At 45.2% G+C, this 13,556-nt stretch overlaps 1 protein-coding gene across 10 annotated transcripts in view; it reads right to left on the bottom strand.

Moving 5' to 3' along the window:
- STX5 (syntaxin 5) overlaps window positions 1–13,556 on the bottom strand; it is a 28,303-nt gene that overhangs the window by 11,377 nt on the left and 3,370 nt on the right. For 7 of the 10 annotated variants that reach the window (XM_086383416.1, XM_086383412.1, XM_086383414.1 and 4 more), the window contains 5 exons: window positions 9,400–9,516; window positions 9,266–9,322; window positions 9,026–9,107; window positions 8,446–8,552; window positions 8,156–8,277 (listed from right to left, as the gene is read on the bottom strand). In XM_086383416.1, coding sequence (XP_086239542.1) covers window positions 8,156–8,277; window positions 8,446–8,552; window positions 9,026–9,107; window positions 9,266–9,322; window positions 9,400–9,516 — 485 coding nt within the window. Of the gene's footprint in view, window positions 1–8,155; window positions 8,278–8,445; window positions 8,553–9,025; window positions 9,108–9,265; window positions 9,323–9,399; window positions 9,517–13,190; window positions 13,513–13,556 lie in introns of all 10 variants that reach the window. The other 3 variants (XR_015157462.1, XR_015157460.1, XR_015157461.1) reach the window with 1 other exon arrangement.

The raw sequence follows: 13,556 nt of genomic DNA, 5'->3' as shown, positions 1-13,556 counted from the left end.
GGACAGAGGAGCATGGCAAGCTACAGTCCATAGGGTCACAAAGAGTCAGACATGACTGAAGAGACTTAGTACACATGTACATTTTGTGGCCTAGCATGTAGTATGTCCTGGAAAATGTTCCATATGCACTTGAAAAGAATTTGTATTCTGCTGCTTTTGGAGAATTGTTCTCTATATTTAAGGCCAGTGCCTAAATGACACATTATTGACTTCTTATCTGATGTGTCCATTAATAGAAGGAAATGGCAATCCACTCCAGGACTATTGCCTGGAAAATCCCATGGACAGAGGAGCCTGGTAGGCTACAGTCCATGGGGTCGAAAAGAGTTGGACACCACTGAGCGACTTCACTCACTCATTCACTATTCAATTCCTCCCTTTATGTCAATTTCTCTCTTTATGTCTGTTAATATCTCCTTTACATATTCAGGTGTTCTTATCTCTGGAGCCACGGGACTACCAGGAAAGTCTCCCTTGCTGCTTTTACTATTCTCTCTTTGTCTTTAATTTCTGCCATTTTAATTACAATGTGTCTTGTTGTGGTCCTCTTTGGAGTTGATCCTGTTTGGGACTCTCCGGGCTTCCTGGACATGGATGTCTATTCCTTTTTCCAGGTCAGGAAAACTTTCAGCAAGTATATCTCTAAATATGGTCTCTGTCTCTTTTTCCCTTCTCTGGAACCCCTACAATGCAGATGTTAGCACACTTGATGCCCTGGAAATCTCTTAAGCTGTGTTCACTTTTTTTTTCTTTTTAGCTTCAGTGATTTCTACTACTCTATCTTCCAATTCACTGATCCATTCCTCTATGTCATTTAATCTACTGTTGATTTCTTCTAGTGTATTTTTCATTTCAGTTATGTTCATCTGTTTGGTTTTTCTTTGTCTCTTCTAACTCTTTGTTAAACTTCTGTGTTCATCCATTCTTCTCTGGAGTTCTTTCATCTTTATGATCATTACCTTGAACTCTATCAGGGAGTTCACTGATCTCCACTTCACTTAGTTTTTCTTCTGGGGTCTTGTCCCTTTGATTGGAACAAGCTCCTCTGTAACCTCAATTTGTCCAATTTGCTGTTTCTATTTCCATGTATCTGGCAGGTTGGTCGTTTCTTGACCTTAGAGAAATGGCCTTTTGTAGGAGCTGTCCTGTGCATCCTATCTCCTGATTACCAGAGCTGTATGCCCCAGGGCTGCCCCGTATTGCGTGGGCCCCTCTGTTGTGATGGGGATGACTACGCGTAGGTGGTCCAGTAGGTGTGGCTGGCCCCTGGTCTGGTTAGCTGCCAGGCCCTGCCTTATGCAGAGGCTGCCAGGCACTGGCTGGCAAGATACTCATTTTTTATAAGCTCTATAGGGGGTTCCTATGAACATCCAGCTTTGGCAACCAATGGTTAAAAGGATGTTTATTTATTCAACTAGTAGGTGTTGAGCACCAGCCATTGATACAGTGCTGAGTTCAATTATCTTGGTCCCTCCCCTCAGGGGGGAGCAGAAAATGTCCGCTTTCCCAGCTATCACTGCTGCTGCTGCCGCCAAGTCGATTCAGTCGTGTCCAACTCTGTGCGACTCCATAGATGGCAGCCCAACAGGCTCCCCCATCCCTGGGATTCTCCAGGCAAGAACACTGGAGTGGGTTGCCATTTCCTTCTCCAATGCATGAAAGTGAAAAGTGAAAGTGAAGTCGCTCAGTCGTGTCCGACTCTTAGCGACCCCATGGACTACAGGCTACCAGGCTCCTCCATCCACGGGATTTTCCAGGGAAAAGTACTGGAGTGGGGTGCCATTGCCTTCTCCACCCAGCTATCACTAGCTTCTCTTAAATTCAAGTCTTCTACTTATGCACTGGCTCCCCACTTCCTCTCACCTGCTCCAGGACATAAACTTTTAAGAGTTCTTCCCCTTTCCTGTTATAATATCAATTTTTATTTCTCTGTTGGATCATTCCCAATACAATACAAACATACATTTATTTTTTCCCATTCTTTAAAAAAAACAAAACAAAAATCTCTTGTCTTTCACTGGACAAACTGGGAACAATCTGAACACTGAAAATAATCATTATCCTAACTAATTGTAATACAAAACATAAATAAAAACCTTAAGTCCATAATGATACTCAAAAACAAGGAAGAATTAAAACAAGAATTAAAACCTCCTTAGCCTCTATGTTGGCACCTGCTCCACAAACTACTTACTCTGAAAATACAGGAAAATAATTAAGGTTTTATCCAGCCTGATTAAGATGAACTTCAGCTCATGCAGTTAATAAAGAAAAGCTTTTGTTTATAGAAAAAAAATGCACCTGAATTAGATAAATTGATTCAGACCAGACAAGCATCATAACTGGCTCCTAAAAACAGGTTAAAGGGTCTTGGGGAACAAGATATCCAATAAATCATTTGCTGACTACAAAGAAGAAATATACTCTTAAAAACAGAGATCATTTATTATCACCTTAATCAAATGATCAAATTTGTTCTTGATAATGTAGGGACAGCTGACATTAAATGCATCTTAATAAGATGCAATTTGTTGAGATATATATATGTATATATATCTCAACAAAATATATTTACAGTGGATTTTTTGGGGGAGCCGCTTTGCACAGCTTGTGGGATTTTAGTTCTTCCACCAGGGAGCAAACCCAGGCCTTCAACAGTGAAAGCACAGAGTCCTAACCACTGAACCACCAAGAAATTCCTACAGTTGATTTACATATGTATACATATATATATTCATGGAAGAAGACAAAGAGGAGAAAAAATTTCGAAAGAAATAATGGTGAAATATTTCCTAAACTTTGTGAAAGACATAAATTTACAGATTCAGGAAGCTCAGAGAACCCCAAGCAGCATAAATTCAAAGGAAACCACATCTAGGTACATAAATGATCAACTGCTGAAAACCATAGAAAAGAAGAAAAAAAAATTGAAAAGCAGAAGCAGTCAGAGATTACATACAGAAGTTAGAATTACCACTGACTTCTCATTAGGAATGAAAGGCTAAAAGACAGTAGAATGATGTATTTAAAGCACTTTAAGCAGAAAAACTATTCTTCAAAAATGTGGGTGAAATAATGAAATTTTAGATAAAAGAATTTGTCATTAGTAGAGCTGCACTATAAAAAGTACTGAAGAGGACTTCTTTAGTGGCCTAGGGGTTAAGAATCTGTATGGCCTCCTTATGTAGGGAACACAGGTTCGACCCCTGGTCCAGGAAGATTCCCCATGCCTTGGGGCAACTAAGCCTGTGCTTGCAACTACTGAGCTCACAGGCTCTAAACCCTGAGACCCCAACTACTGAGCACAAGCACCCTAGAGCGCCAGGCTCTGCAACAAGAGCCTGAGCAGCACAATTAGAGAGCTCCCATTCAATGCAATCAGAGAAAGTCTACACGCAGCAACGAAGACCCAGCAGAACCAAAAATAAAAATCAATTTTAAAAAAGGTACTAAAGAAAATTCTCGAGGTTTAAGGGAAGTGATGCCAGATGGAAACTGGGTATTCAGGAGGAAATGAAGAGCAATGCAAAGAGTAAATATATGAGTAACACAAAAGACTACTTTTTCCTCTAATTTCTTTAAGATAAAAATTATACTATGGTATTGTGGGATTTATAAACTTATGTAGATACAACAAATGTGACAACTAGAGCATAAAAGATGAAGGAGGGGGGTTGAAAAGTTCTCACATTTTGTATGAAGCAGACCGGGAAGAGCTAGGCTTGATAAAGGACAGAAATGGTATGGACCTAACAGAAGCAGAAGATATTAACAAGAGGTGGCAAGAATACACAGAAGAACTGTACAAAAAAGATCTTCACGACCCAGATAATCACGATGGTGTGATCACTCACCTAGAGCCAGACATCCTGGATTGTGAAGTCAAGTGGGCCTTAGAAAGCATCAATACGAACAAAGCTAGTGGAGGTGATGGAATTCCAGTTGAGCTATTCCAAATCCTGAAAGACGATGCTGTGAACGTGCTGCACTCAATATGCCAGCAAATTTGGAAAACTCAGCAATGGCCACAGGACTGGAAAAAGTCAGTTTTCATTCCAATCCCAAAGAAAGGCAGTACCAAAGAATGCTCAAACTACTGCACAATTGCACTCATCTCACACGCTAGTAAAGTAATGCTCAAAATTCTCCAAGCCAGGCTTCAGCAGTATGTGAACCGTAAACTTCCTGATGTTCAAGCTGGTTTTAGAAAAGGCAGAGGAACCAGAGATCAAATTGCCAACATCCCCTGGATCATGGAAAAAGCAAGAGAGTTCCAGAAAAACATCTATTTCTGCTTTATTGACTATGCCAAAGCCTTTGACTGTGTGCATCACAATAAACTGTGGAAAATTCTTCAAGAGATGGGAATACCAGACCACCTGACCTGCCTCTTGAGAAATCTGTATGCAGGTCAGGAAGCAACAATTAGAACTGGACATGGAACAACAGACTGGTTCCAAATAGGAAAAGGAGTACGTCAAGGCTGTGTATTGTCACCCTGTTTATTTAACTTATATGCAGAGTACATCATGAGAAACGCTGGACTGGAAGAAACACTAGCTGGAATCAAGATTGCCGGGAGAAATATCAATAACCTCAGATATGCAGATGACACCACTCTTATGGCAGAAAGTGAAGAGGAACTAAAAAACCTCTTGATGAAACTGAAAGAGGAGAGTGAAAAAGTTGGCTTAAAGCTCAACATTCAGAAAACTACGATCATGGCATCTGGTCCCATCACTTCATGGGAAATAGATGGGGAAACAGTGGAAACAGTGTCAGACTTTATTTTTGGGGGCTCCAAAATCACTGCAGATGGTGACTGAAGCCATGAAATTAAAAGACGCTTACTCCTTGGAAGGAAAGTTATGACCAACCTAGATAGCATATTCAAAAGCAGAGACATGACTTTGCCAACAAAGGTCCGTCTAGTCAAGGCTATGGTTTTTCCAGTAGTCATGTATGGATATGAGAGTTGGACTGTGAAGAAGGCTGAGTGCCGAAGAATTGATGCTTTTGAACTGTGGTGTTGGAGAAGACTCTTGAGAGTCCCTTGGACTGCAAGGAGATCCAACCAGTCCACTCTGAAGGAGATCAGCCCTAGGATTTCTTTGGAAGGAATGATGCTAAAGCTGAAACTCCAGTACTTTGGCCACCTCATGCGAAGAGTTGACTCATTGGAAAAGACTCTGATGCTGGGAGGGATTGGGGGCAGGAGGAGAAGGGGACCACAGAGGATGAGATGGCTGGATGGCATCACTGACTCGATGGACATGAGTCTCAGTGAACTCCGGGAGTTGGTGTTGGACAGGGAGGCCTGGCGTGCTGCGATTCATGGGGTCGCAAAGAGTCGGACACAACTGAGTGACTGATCTGATCTGATAATCCCTATAGCAACCACTAAAAAAACAAACAAACCAATTACATATAGCTAAAATACCAACAAATTTATATGGATTTTTGCAACTGTTCAAGACAGGAAAGAAGGAGGAGGAACCAAAAAAAAAGAGAGAGAAGGGAAAAACAAAAAAAACTGTAAAATGGTAGATCTAAATCTAACCTTAGCAAATATTACACTAAATATTAATGAACTAAACAGGCTAATTAAATTCTCAGCTCTCATCTTGCTTGGCCTCAAAGCAAAATCTGTCACAGCTGGTCATTCTTTCCCTGACTTACTTTCTCCTCCTGACTCCCAGGACATCATCTTCATTCATTTCTCTTCCTCTCTCACAAGCTGTGCTCCTGTTCAGTGTCCTCTCCTGGGACTGAGACTTGATTCCAGAAATAGCCTTTGGGACTCAGCGCTTGATCCTCCTCTTTCTCAGAACTCCCTTGGCCTAGTTTCAAAGTTCAATTCTGCCCGTTTTTGGCCCATAACCTGTCTTTTCAACTCCTTACATCTATCAGCCTGTTCACTATTTCCACTTAGATGTCTAACAGACAACTGTCCACTTCTTGTTGGAACACAACTTATTTTGCCCCAAATCTGCTCTGTCTGAGTAACTAGCTCTGTCTATTTCTAGTGAAGGACACGAATCCCTTCAATCGCTCACATCAAAAGCCTGGAGTTATCATAAACTCTTTTTCTCTCATACCTTGCATTCAGTTCATCAAGTAACTGATCCTGCTGGTTCTACCTCCAAAATATATCCAGAATGCAACTACTACTCATTCAGCCTTGGCCCCAACTATCACTACCTCCTGCCTAGATTACTGCAAAGGCCTCTGAATTCATCTCTCTGCTTGTATTCTAGGCCTTTACAATCTATTCTGACTATGGCAACTAAATGATCTTTTTAAAATAGAAGTCAGAGGGACTTCCCAGAGGAGGGAATCCCTTGGAAGTCCAGTAGTTAGGACTTGGTACTTCCATGCAGTGGCCCTGGTCGAGGAACTAAGATCCCACAAGCTGTGCAATGCAACACAAAACATAAACAAAAATAAAATAGATGTCAGATAGTATAACCTTCCACTAAAACCCTACAATGGGACTTCCCTGGTGGTCTAATCTACCTGCCAAGGCGGCAGACATGGGTTTGATCCCTAGTCTGGGAAGATTCCACACACCACAGGGCAACTGAGCCCATGCACCACAACTACTGAGCTTGCACACCCTACAGCCACTGCTCCAAAACAGAGAGAGAAGCTATCTGCTTGCCGCAACTAGAGAAAGCCCGCTCCCAGCAATGAAAACCTAGCATGGCCAGTCAATCAAATCAATCAATACTCTGCACTGGCTCCCCATGCGGGCTTCCCTGTGGCTCAACTGGTAAAGAATCCGGCCGCCATGAGGGAGACCTGGGTTCAATCCCTGGGTTGGGAAGATCCCCTGGAGAAGGGAAAGGCTACCTACTCCAGTATTCTGGCCTGGAGAATTCCATTAACTGTATAGTCCATGGGGTCACAAAGAGTCAGACACGACTGAGCAACTTTCACTTTCACTTTTCACATGGGCTTTAAAAGGCCCCACCTGATCTGGCCTCCCATTTCCCCTCTAACCTCAGCTGGTACTACTCTTCTCCTCACTTGTCGCCAGATGCAGTGGCTTCTTTGCTATCCTTCAACTCAACAGACATATTCTTGCCTGAAGGCCTTTACATAGGTTCTGCCCTCTGCCTGGTACTCTTCTCCATATATCCATACAGCAAACTCCCTCACCTTCCCCCCATCTTGGAAGGATGTCATCTTCTTAATAGGGCCTACCACAGCCATCCTTATTTAAAATTACAACTTGCTCCTCCAAACCTAGAACTCCTGATTAATTTATCCTACTCTATTTTTATTTATGGATTTATCACTGGTCAAAAATATATACTGGACCATTTACTTATGACGTATATTCTAAATTATTTGCCCTACTATGATGTACGTTCCACGAGGGCAGGGATCTTTGTCGCTTTTGTCTTTGGCTGTATCTCTATGACTGACTGAATGCCAAGTGCCAAAGAACAGGAGCAGATAAAATGCTTTGTGCAGTAGCAAGGGTACCAGGGGAGCAGAGGCCCTCCTGTGGGTTGGCTCTGCCTACCTCCCTCCGGCCTCATCCTGCACTTCTCTCTTCCTGTTCACTGCTTCCCAGCTCCACTGGCCTCCTTGATTCTTTAATAAAGTAAGACTGTCCCATTGTATGGCCTCTGTTCTGGCTGTCTGCAGTGCCTAGACTACTCTTACCCTTTCCTTTGCGTGTTTGGATCCCTCTTGTCATTCACGTCTCTGCTTCAATACGAAGCCTTCAGAGCAGCCTGCCCTGCCACCCAATCTGATATTCCTCCTCCATCACTTTCTCAACACTGCATCCTAGTTTTCCGTATTAGCCCTTATCACCACCTGAAAATTTCTTCTCAATTCTTTTTAAACAGTTGTCCTTACTCACTCTATCGAATTCCATACTACAAAGTAAGTTCCACAGAACAGACTTAACCGTTCTACTCATCACCATATCCCCAGCGCCTATGACAGTGCCTGACATGGAACAGGTGCTCAATTAATACTTGTGGTGCGGATGGAGACAGGTGAACTGAACCTTATGTGTGGACAGGATTCACTCTTCTCTTCCAAAGGGCATTAAGCTGTCCCTGGGGACCTCTAGGATGCCAATCCACAGGGAAGACAAGGCTCCTGGTTTTGAGGTTAAAGAGAGAAAGTGTCTCACCTCTGAATGGTTTCTTCCTGTTCCTTAACCATGTGTGCCAACTGCTGGAAGATGGAGCCCAGCTCAACAATTGTGGACTCAATGTTCTGCATGGTGTCTGCCCGGCTCTGGATGTAAGAATCCTTCAGAGGAGAGAGAGCGTACATGAACACCAGGAGCTTCTGAGGGTGGGTCCTGCCTCTCTGGGGCTTTCCAGTTGGCCATTCCACCCATGGCACATGCCAAACACTTGCTTGTGACCACACGAGAAAACAGGGGAATAACTCCTCCCTGCCTCAGAGCGTGCGTACCTGCTCGTCAATGAGCTGCAGCTGCTGGCTGGTCCTAGAGTCCATCATGTCAATGGCCACATCCCCAGAGGCTCGGGACTCCGCCCCCAAAACCACAGCACCGCCCCCTGGGGGGGAAGAAAGACAACATGGCACTTCTTAGCAGTTAAAAGATTCAAAGCCCATATGCTCTGGATTTGAATCCCAGCTCTGGCACTTACTAGCCTTGTGACCCTGGACAAGTCATTTAACCTCTCTGAGCCTCAGTGTCCTCACCTGTAAAATGGGGGATAATGATAGTTGCTTTCTCAAAGGGTGGTTTTGAGAATGAATGACTGTGAATACAACGACTAAGTGGACCAAAAATTTAGAAAGCTCATTCTTTTGAACATGACTGGATTCACCCTCAACAGGGAGAATGCTGGAGGCTAGATGCGGATTATAGATCCCAGGCATCAGGAGTGACCTCTGAGAAAGCCTAAAGAAAGCAACTTCCTTAACCCTCTGCTCTCCTACCCAACCCCTGCCTTAGGGAGATACCCTGAGACCCAGAGTCACTATGCCTTACCCCTCAGGGCTCCCTGACTTGCCTGTGACTTACCCAGGTGGTTGGGGGCAAGGGGCAGGGCTGATACAGGCGCCCGGGAGAACTGCTCCCGCCGGCTCCTCTGCTGCTTCAGGTTCTGGGTTTGGGGAAGAAATGCAAAGGTCCTGAGGCCTCTGGAAAGCGGGCACATTAGATTGCCCCTGGTGCCCGTGACCCTGTTGCCCTTGCCCTTCCCACTGCCCTCTGGGGCCCTCATGCCCAGATTCCTATCCCTCCTACCCAGCTTCTTCTCACCTCTGTCCTCACTTCTAAAACTGACTTGAAGTCGTTGGACATGGAGGCCAGTTTTGACTGGAAGAGGAGGAGAGAGGATCAGCCAGAGAAGACAACGCCTCCTCCCTTCTGCCACCCCCTCTCCCTGGTCCCACCTGCAGGGAGACCACGATGGTGTTGGAATGGGTTTGCAGGTGCCGGCCACTCTGGCTGCCCTTGGCCCTCACGAAGTCCTGAAGCTGGGCAATTTGTTTGTTGAGGCTATTGATGTCCTGGTGAAAGAGTCAACAGAAAAACAGTATCAACTGGGGAGGTGGGGGTTCAGCCAGTGTCTCTCCCATGTGGACATCTCTGGCAGGGATGGCAGGATGAACATACTAGCAGGGGTGATCTGTCTCAGACAGTCAGGCCAGAAGGGCCTACTGGTACAGTCCAACCTCTGGAGGTTGCTCTGGCTCAGTCCCTGCAGAGTGGAGCCAGAAAGAGGTGAAATGTGGCCTCGTCTGTCTGTAAAGAACTGAGTTGTTTACTCCCTCCACCCTACTGCCCTGCTCACTACTGCTCATGGCCACAGACCCCTTAAAAGGCCAGAATCTCAGACCCAGAGTGTGCTGACCAAAAAGCATCTGTGCTGTACTCAGGAGATGGGAGGAGTCCTTCAAACATTAACGAAATGCTTTTTATATACACAATTCCTTTTAAAAAATTACTACTAAAAAAATAAATAAAAATAAAAAAATAAAAAATTACTACTGCAGGGACTTCCCTGGGGGACAGTGGCTAAGACTCTGCACTCCCAGTGCAGGGGGCCCGGGTTCAACCCCTGGTCAGGGAACTAGATCCTACACACCACAACTAAAGATCCGTGTGCTGCAATGAAGACTGAAGAATGAACCTTGAACTGCAGTGAAGTTGCATGCTGCAACTAAGACCCGGTGCAGCCAAATATACACATATGGGCTTTCCTGGTGGCTTAGACAGTCAGGAGGCAAGAGACCAAGGTTCCACCCCTGGGTCAGGAACATCTCCTGGAGAAGGGAATAGATACCATGCCAGTATTCTTGCCTGGAGAATTCCATTGACAGAGGAGCCTGGTAGACTTATACAGTCCATGGGGTTGCAAAGAGTCAGATACGACTGAGCGACTTATATACACACACACATATATTTTAAATTATTTTAAATTTATATTTTAAATTATTTTAATTAATATATTTTAAATTACTATTGCAAAAGACTGAAAGGTGTGACTCGTCGAACTTTATACATGAGTTAGTAGCACAGCCAGGCTTTCTACACGAGGCCACTGGATCCTCTGCTTTCCCAATCCTGCCTGCTGAGGGCCTCATAAGACAAGGGAGATGAAGGACTGACCGGGAGTGGCAGAGAAAGCTTGCCCCAGAGCAGCTAGGTCCAGGGCAGGACCAGAGGAGAAAGAGGAGGGGGAGGGGAAAGGGGTCACAAATAGCTCAAAAAATAGGCTAAAAAATACTAGATCAGGCAACTTCTAGAATCCCTCCAACAGTCCCCTGAATTAGTACCCCAGCCCCAAGGATTCTCAAGTCCTCTGGACAATTTCTGCTGCTGACAGCCATGTATTCGAAATGGTATTCCAGGTTTCCCCCCATAAAATCTCCTCCCCTAGGAGCTCAGAAAATGCCACTACTCCCCACTTAGGTGCCCAAGCTAAAAGCTTCTAAGTCACATACTGACAACTCCTTAACCCAACCTATACGCCACAGCACAATGACAACCTTCACTGAGCATTTACTATGTATTCAGACCTTGTGAACAGAACAGCAGCCCTGGCTTTGATTACCGTGCACCACACAACTTGCTAAGCAGCTTATGACTTTCTCTTCAACTTAACCCAGAAAGCAACTCTTTATCCTCCACCTGCCCTGAAAAGCTATTCCGCCTTCCTCTGTGCCATTTTGGTAAATGGCACCACCATTCACCAGCTGCTCAGACCAAAAACTTAGCAAGTGATCTTCAATTCCTCCCTTCCCTTAATCTACAAGGAATCCACAAAGAACCCAGTTGATTCCAACATACACTCTGAATATGTCCACTCATTTTCTTCTCTAACAAAGCCACTCTAGTCCAAACTGTCCTCTCTTTCGAAAATCGCCTAGAGCCTCCTAAGTGACCTTCCTTTCAGAGTCTGCCCCCAACAAGCCGTTTTCTACACAACCAGAGTGACCCTCCAAACCCAAAACAGGGCATGTATGTCATCCCCACTCTTAAAGTCTTCTAAGAGCTTCCCACTAAATCTAGAAAAGAATCCACATTCCTCACCGAGCTGACGCAGCTATACGGCCTTGGTCTGCCCGCTCCTCTGGCCTTACCCCCCAGCCTCCTCCTCACTGGCTGTGCTGCAGCCACGCTGGCCCCTTCCACATGTGTCAAATTATCAAAGCCACTCAGGCCTCAGGGCCTCTCCCTTTGCTACTCCCACTTTCTAGACCATGCCCCCTCCAATCTTTGGATGATCAATTTTTTCCTTACCATTCAGGTCTCCATGTCCCTTCCTCAGCTATGCCATCCCAGATCACCCCATATAAAGTGGCTCCTACCCTGAGGAGCTTACTCTCCTTATTTAATAGGATGACCCACCACCTGAAATTGTATTTTCTGTTTATTTATATACTGTTTTGGAGAAGGCGATGGCACCCCACTCCAGTACCCTTGCCTGGAAAATCCCATGGATGGAGGAGCCTACTGGCTGCAGTCCATGGGGTCCCAAGAGTCAGACATAACTGAGCAACTTCACTTTCACTTTTCACTTTCATGCATTGGAGAAGGAAATGGCAACCTACTCCAGTGTTCTTGCCTGGAGAGTCCCAGGGACTGGGGACCCTGGTGGGCTGCCGTCTATGGGGTCGCACAGAGTCTGACACGACTGAGGTGACTTAGCAACAGCAGGAGCATATACTGTTTGGTTCACCCACTTGGAAACGAAGTTCCCAAAGGCAGGGATCACATGGGTCTTCTTTGCTGTTGAATCCCCAGAACCAGGCAGCCAAAAGTCACTCAGTAATGTGAGGGATTGAAAAAATAAACCAATGAAGCCTCACAACAACCCTGCAAGGTGGGTACTGTTATCATCGCCTTTTTCTTTAAAAGGGTGTGGCCTGCCAGGCTCCCCCATCCATGTGATTTTCCAGGCAAGAATAATGGAGTGGGTTGCCATTTCCTTCTCTAGGGGATCTTTCCCCTTCCTTCTCCAGGATAAGCTAGCTTACCCAACGTCATATCATAAGTGGTGAGGCCTGGGATTTGAAGTCTGTCTCAATCCAGTCGGTGGTTACCTATGCAATAATGCTCCAACAGGGACTTCCCTGGTGGTCCAGTGGTTAAGAATCTGCCTTGCAAAGCCCGGGACTTGGGTTCAATCCTTGGTTAACGAACTAAGATCCCAAATGGTCTGAAGCAACTAAGCCAAGATGCCACAGCTACTGAGCACACACGCTGTAACTAGAGAATCAGTGCACTGCGGGGAAAGATCCCCCATGACGGCAGTGAAGGTCCCACATGTCACAGCGAAGACCCAATGCAGGCAAACACATAAATATTTAAAAAAGAGTAATAACACCCCAGTAGTTGATGGAACCCTCTTCCATTCAGCACAGCATCTCTTCAACGTGTCTGCCCTTTGGCCTCTGCCATAATCATCTTCATACTAGACAACTGCACAAGCCTCTACCCTCACCTCTCTGCCCATTCACGCTCCAGGGTGTTTTTTTCCCTCCCATGGACATTCAATTTCTCACGTTATCCTTATCACATTATTCTGGGAAAGAAACAAATCATATCGTTAGAGCTGCTATAACAGTGTCTTGCAGACAGAACTGGAATCCAGGTTCTAATCGTCTTTGCAGCCCACACATTTAGAGTGATTCTACACTCCTTTGCAAGCCCCATGATGGTCTTTACAACCACCTACCAGTCTACAATTTCAGCCTCATCTGCTGCCGATCACTCATCTGATCAACAAGTACTGAGGAAGGACTACACGCCAGGGGATTCCCAGGTGGCGCAGTGGTAAAGAATCTGCCTGCCAATGGAGGAGACACAAGAGACACAGGTTCAATCCCTGGGTCGGGAAGATCCTCTGGAGTAGGAAATGGCAACCCACTTCTTGCCTGAAGAATTCCATGGACAGAGGAGCCTGGTGGGCTACATTCATGTGGTTGCAAGGAGACAGACACGACTGAACCATTGAGCACTACACGCCAGACACTGTCACAGGTATCTGGGATACATCCCTGAACAAAGAGAAAGAAAAATTTCTGCTCTTGTGGCATTCCCA

Source organism: Bos grunniens, chromosome 29, assembly GCF_055505025.1.
Source record: "Bos grunniens cultivar Pamir isolate PY7600 chromosome 29, Bosgru_T2T1.0, whole genome shotgun sequence".
NCBI classification, from domain to species: Eukaryota; Metazoa; Chordata; class Mammalia; order Artiodactyla; family Bovidae; genus Bos; species Bos grunniens.
Note: the sequence above shows the minus strand (reverse complement) of the source record. Positions and strands in the feature narration are given on the sequence as shown.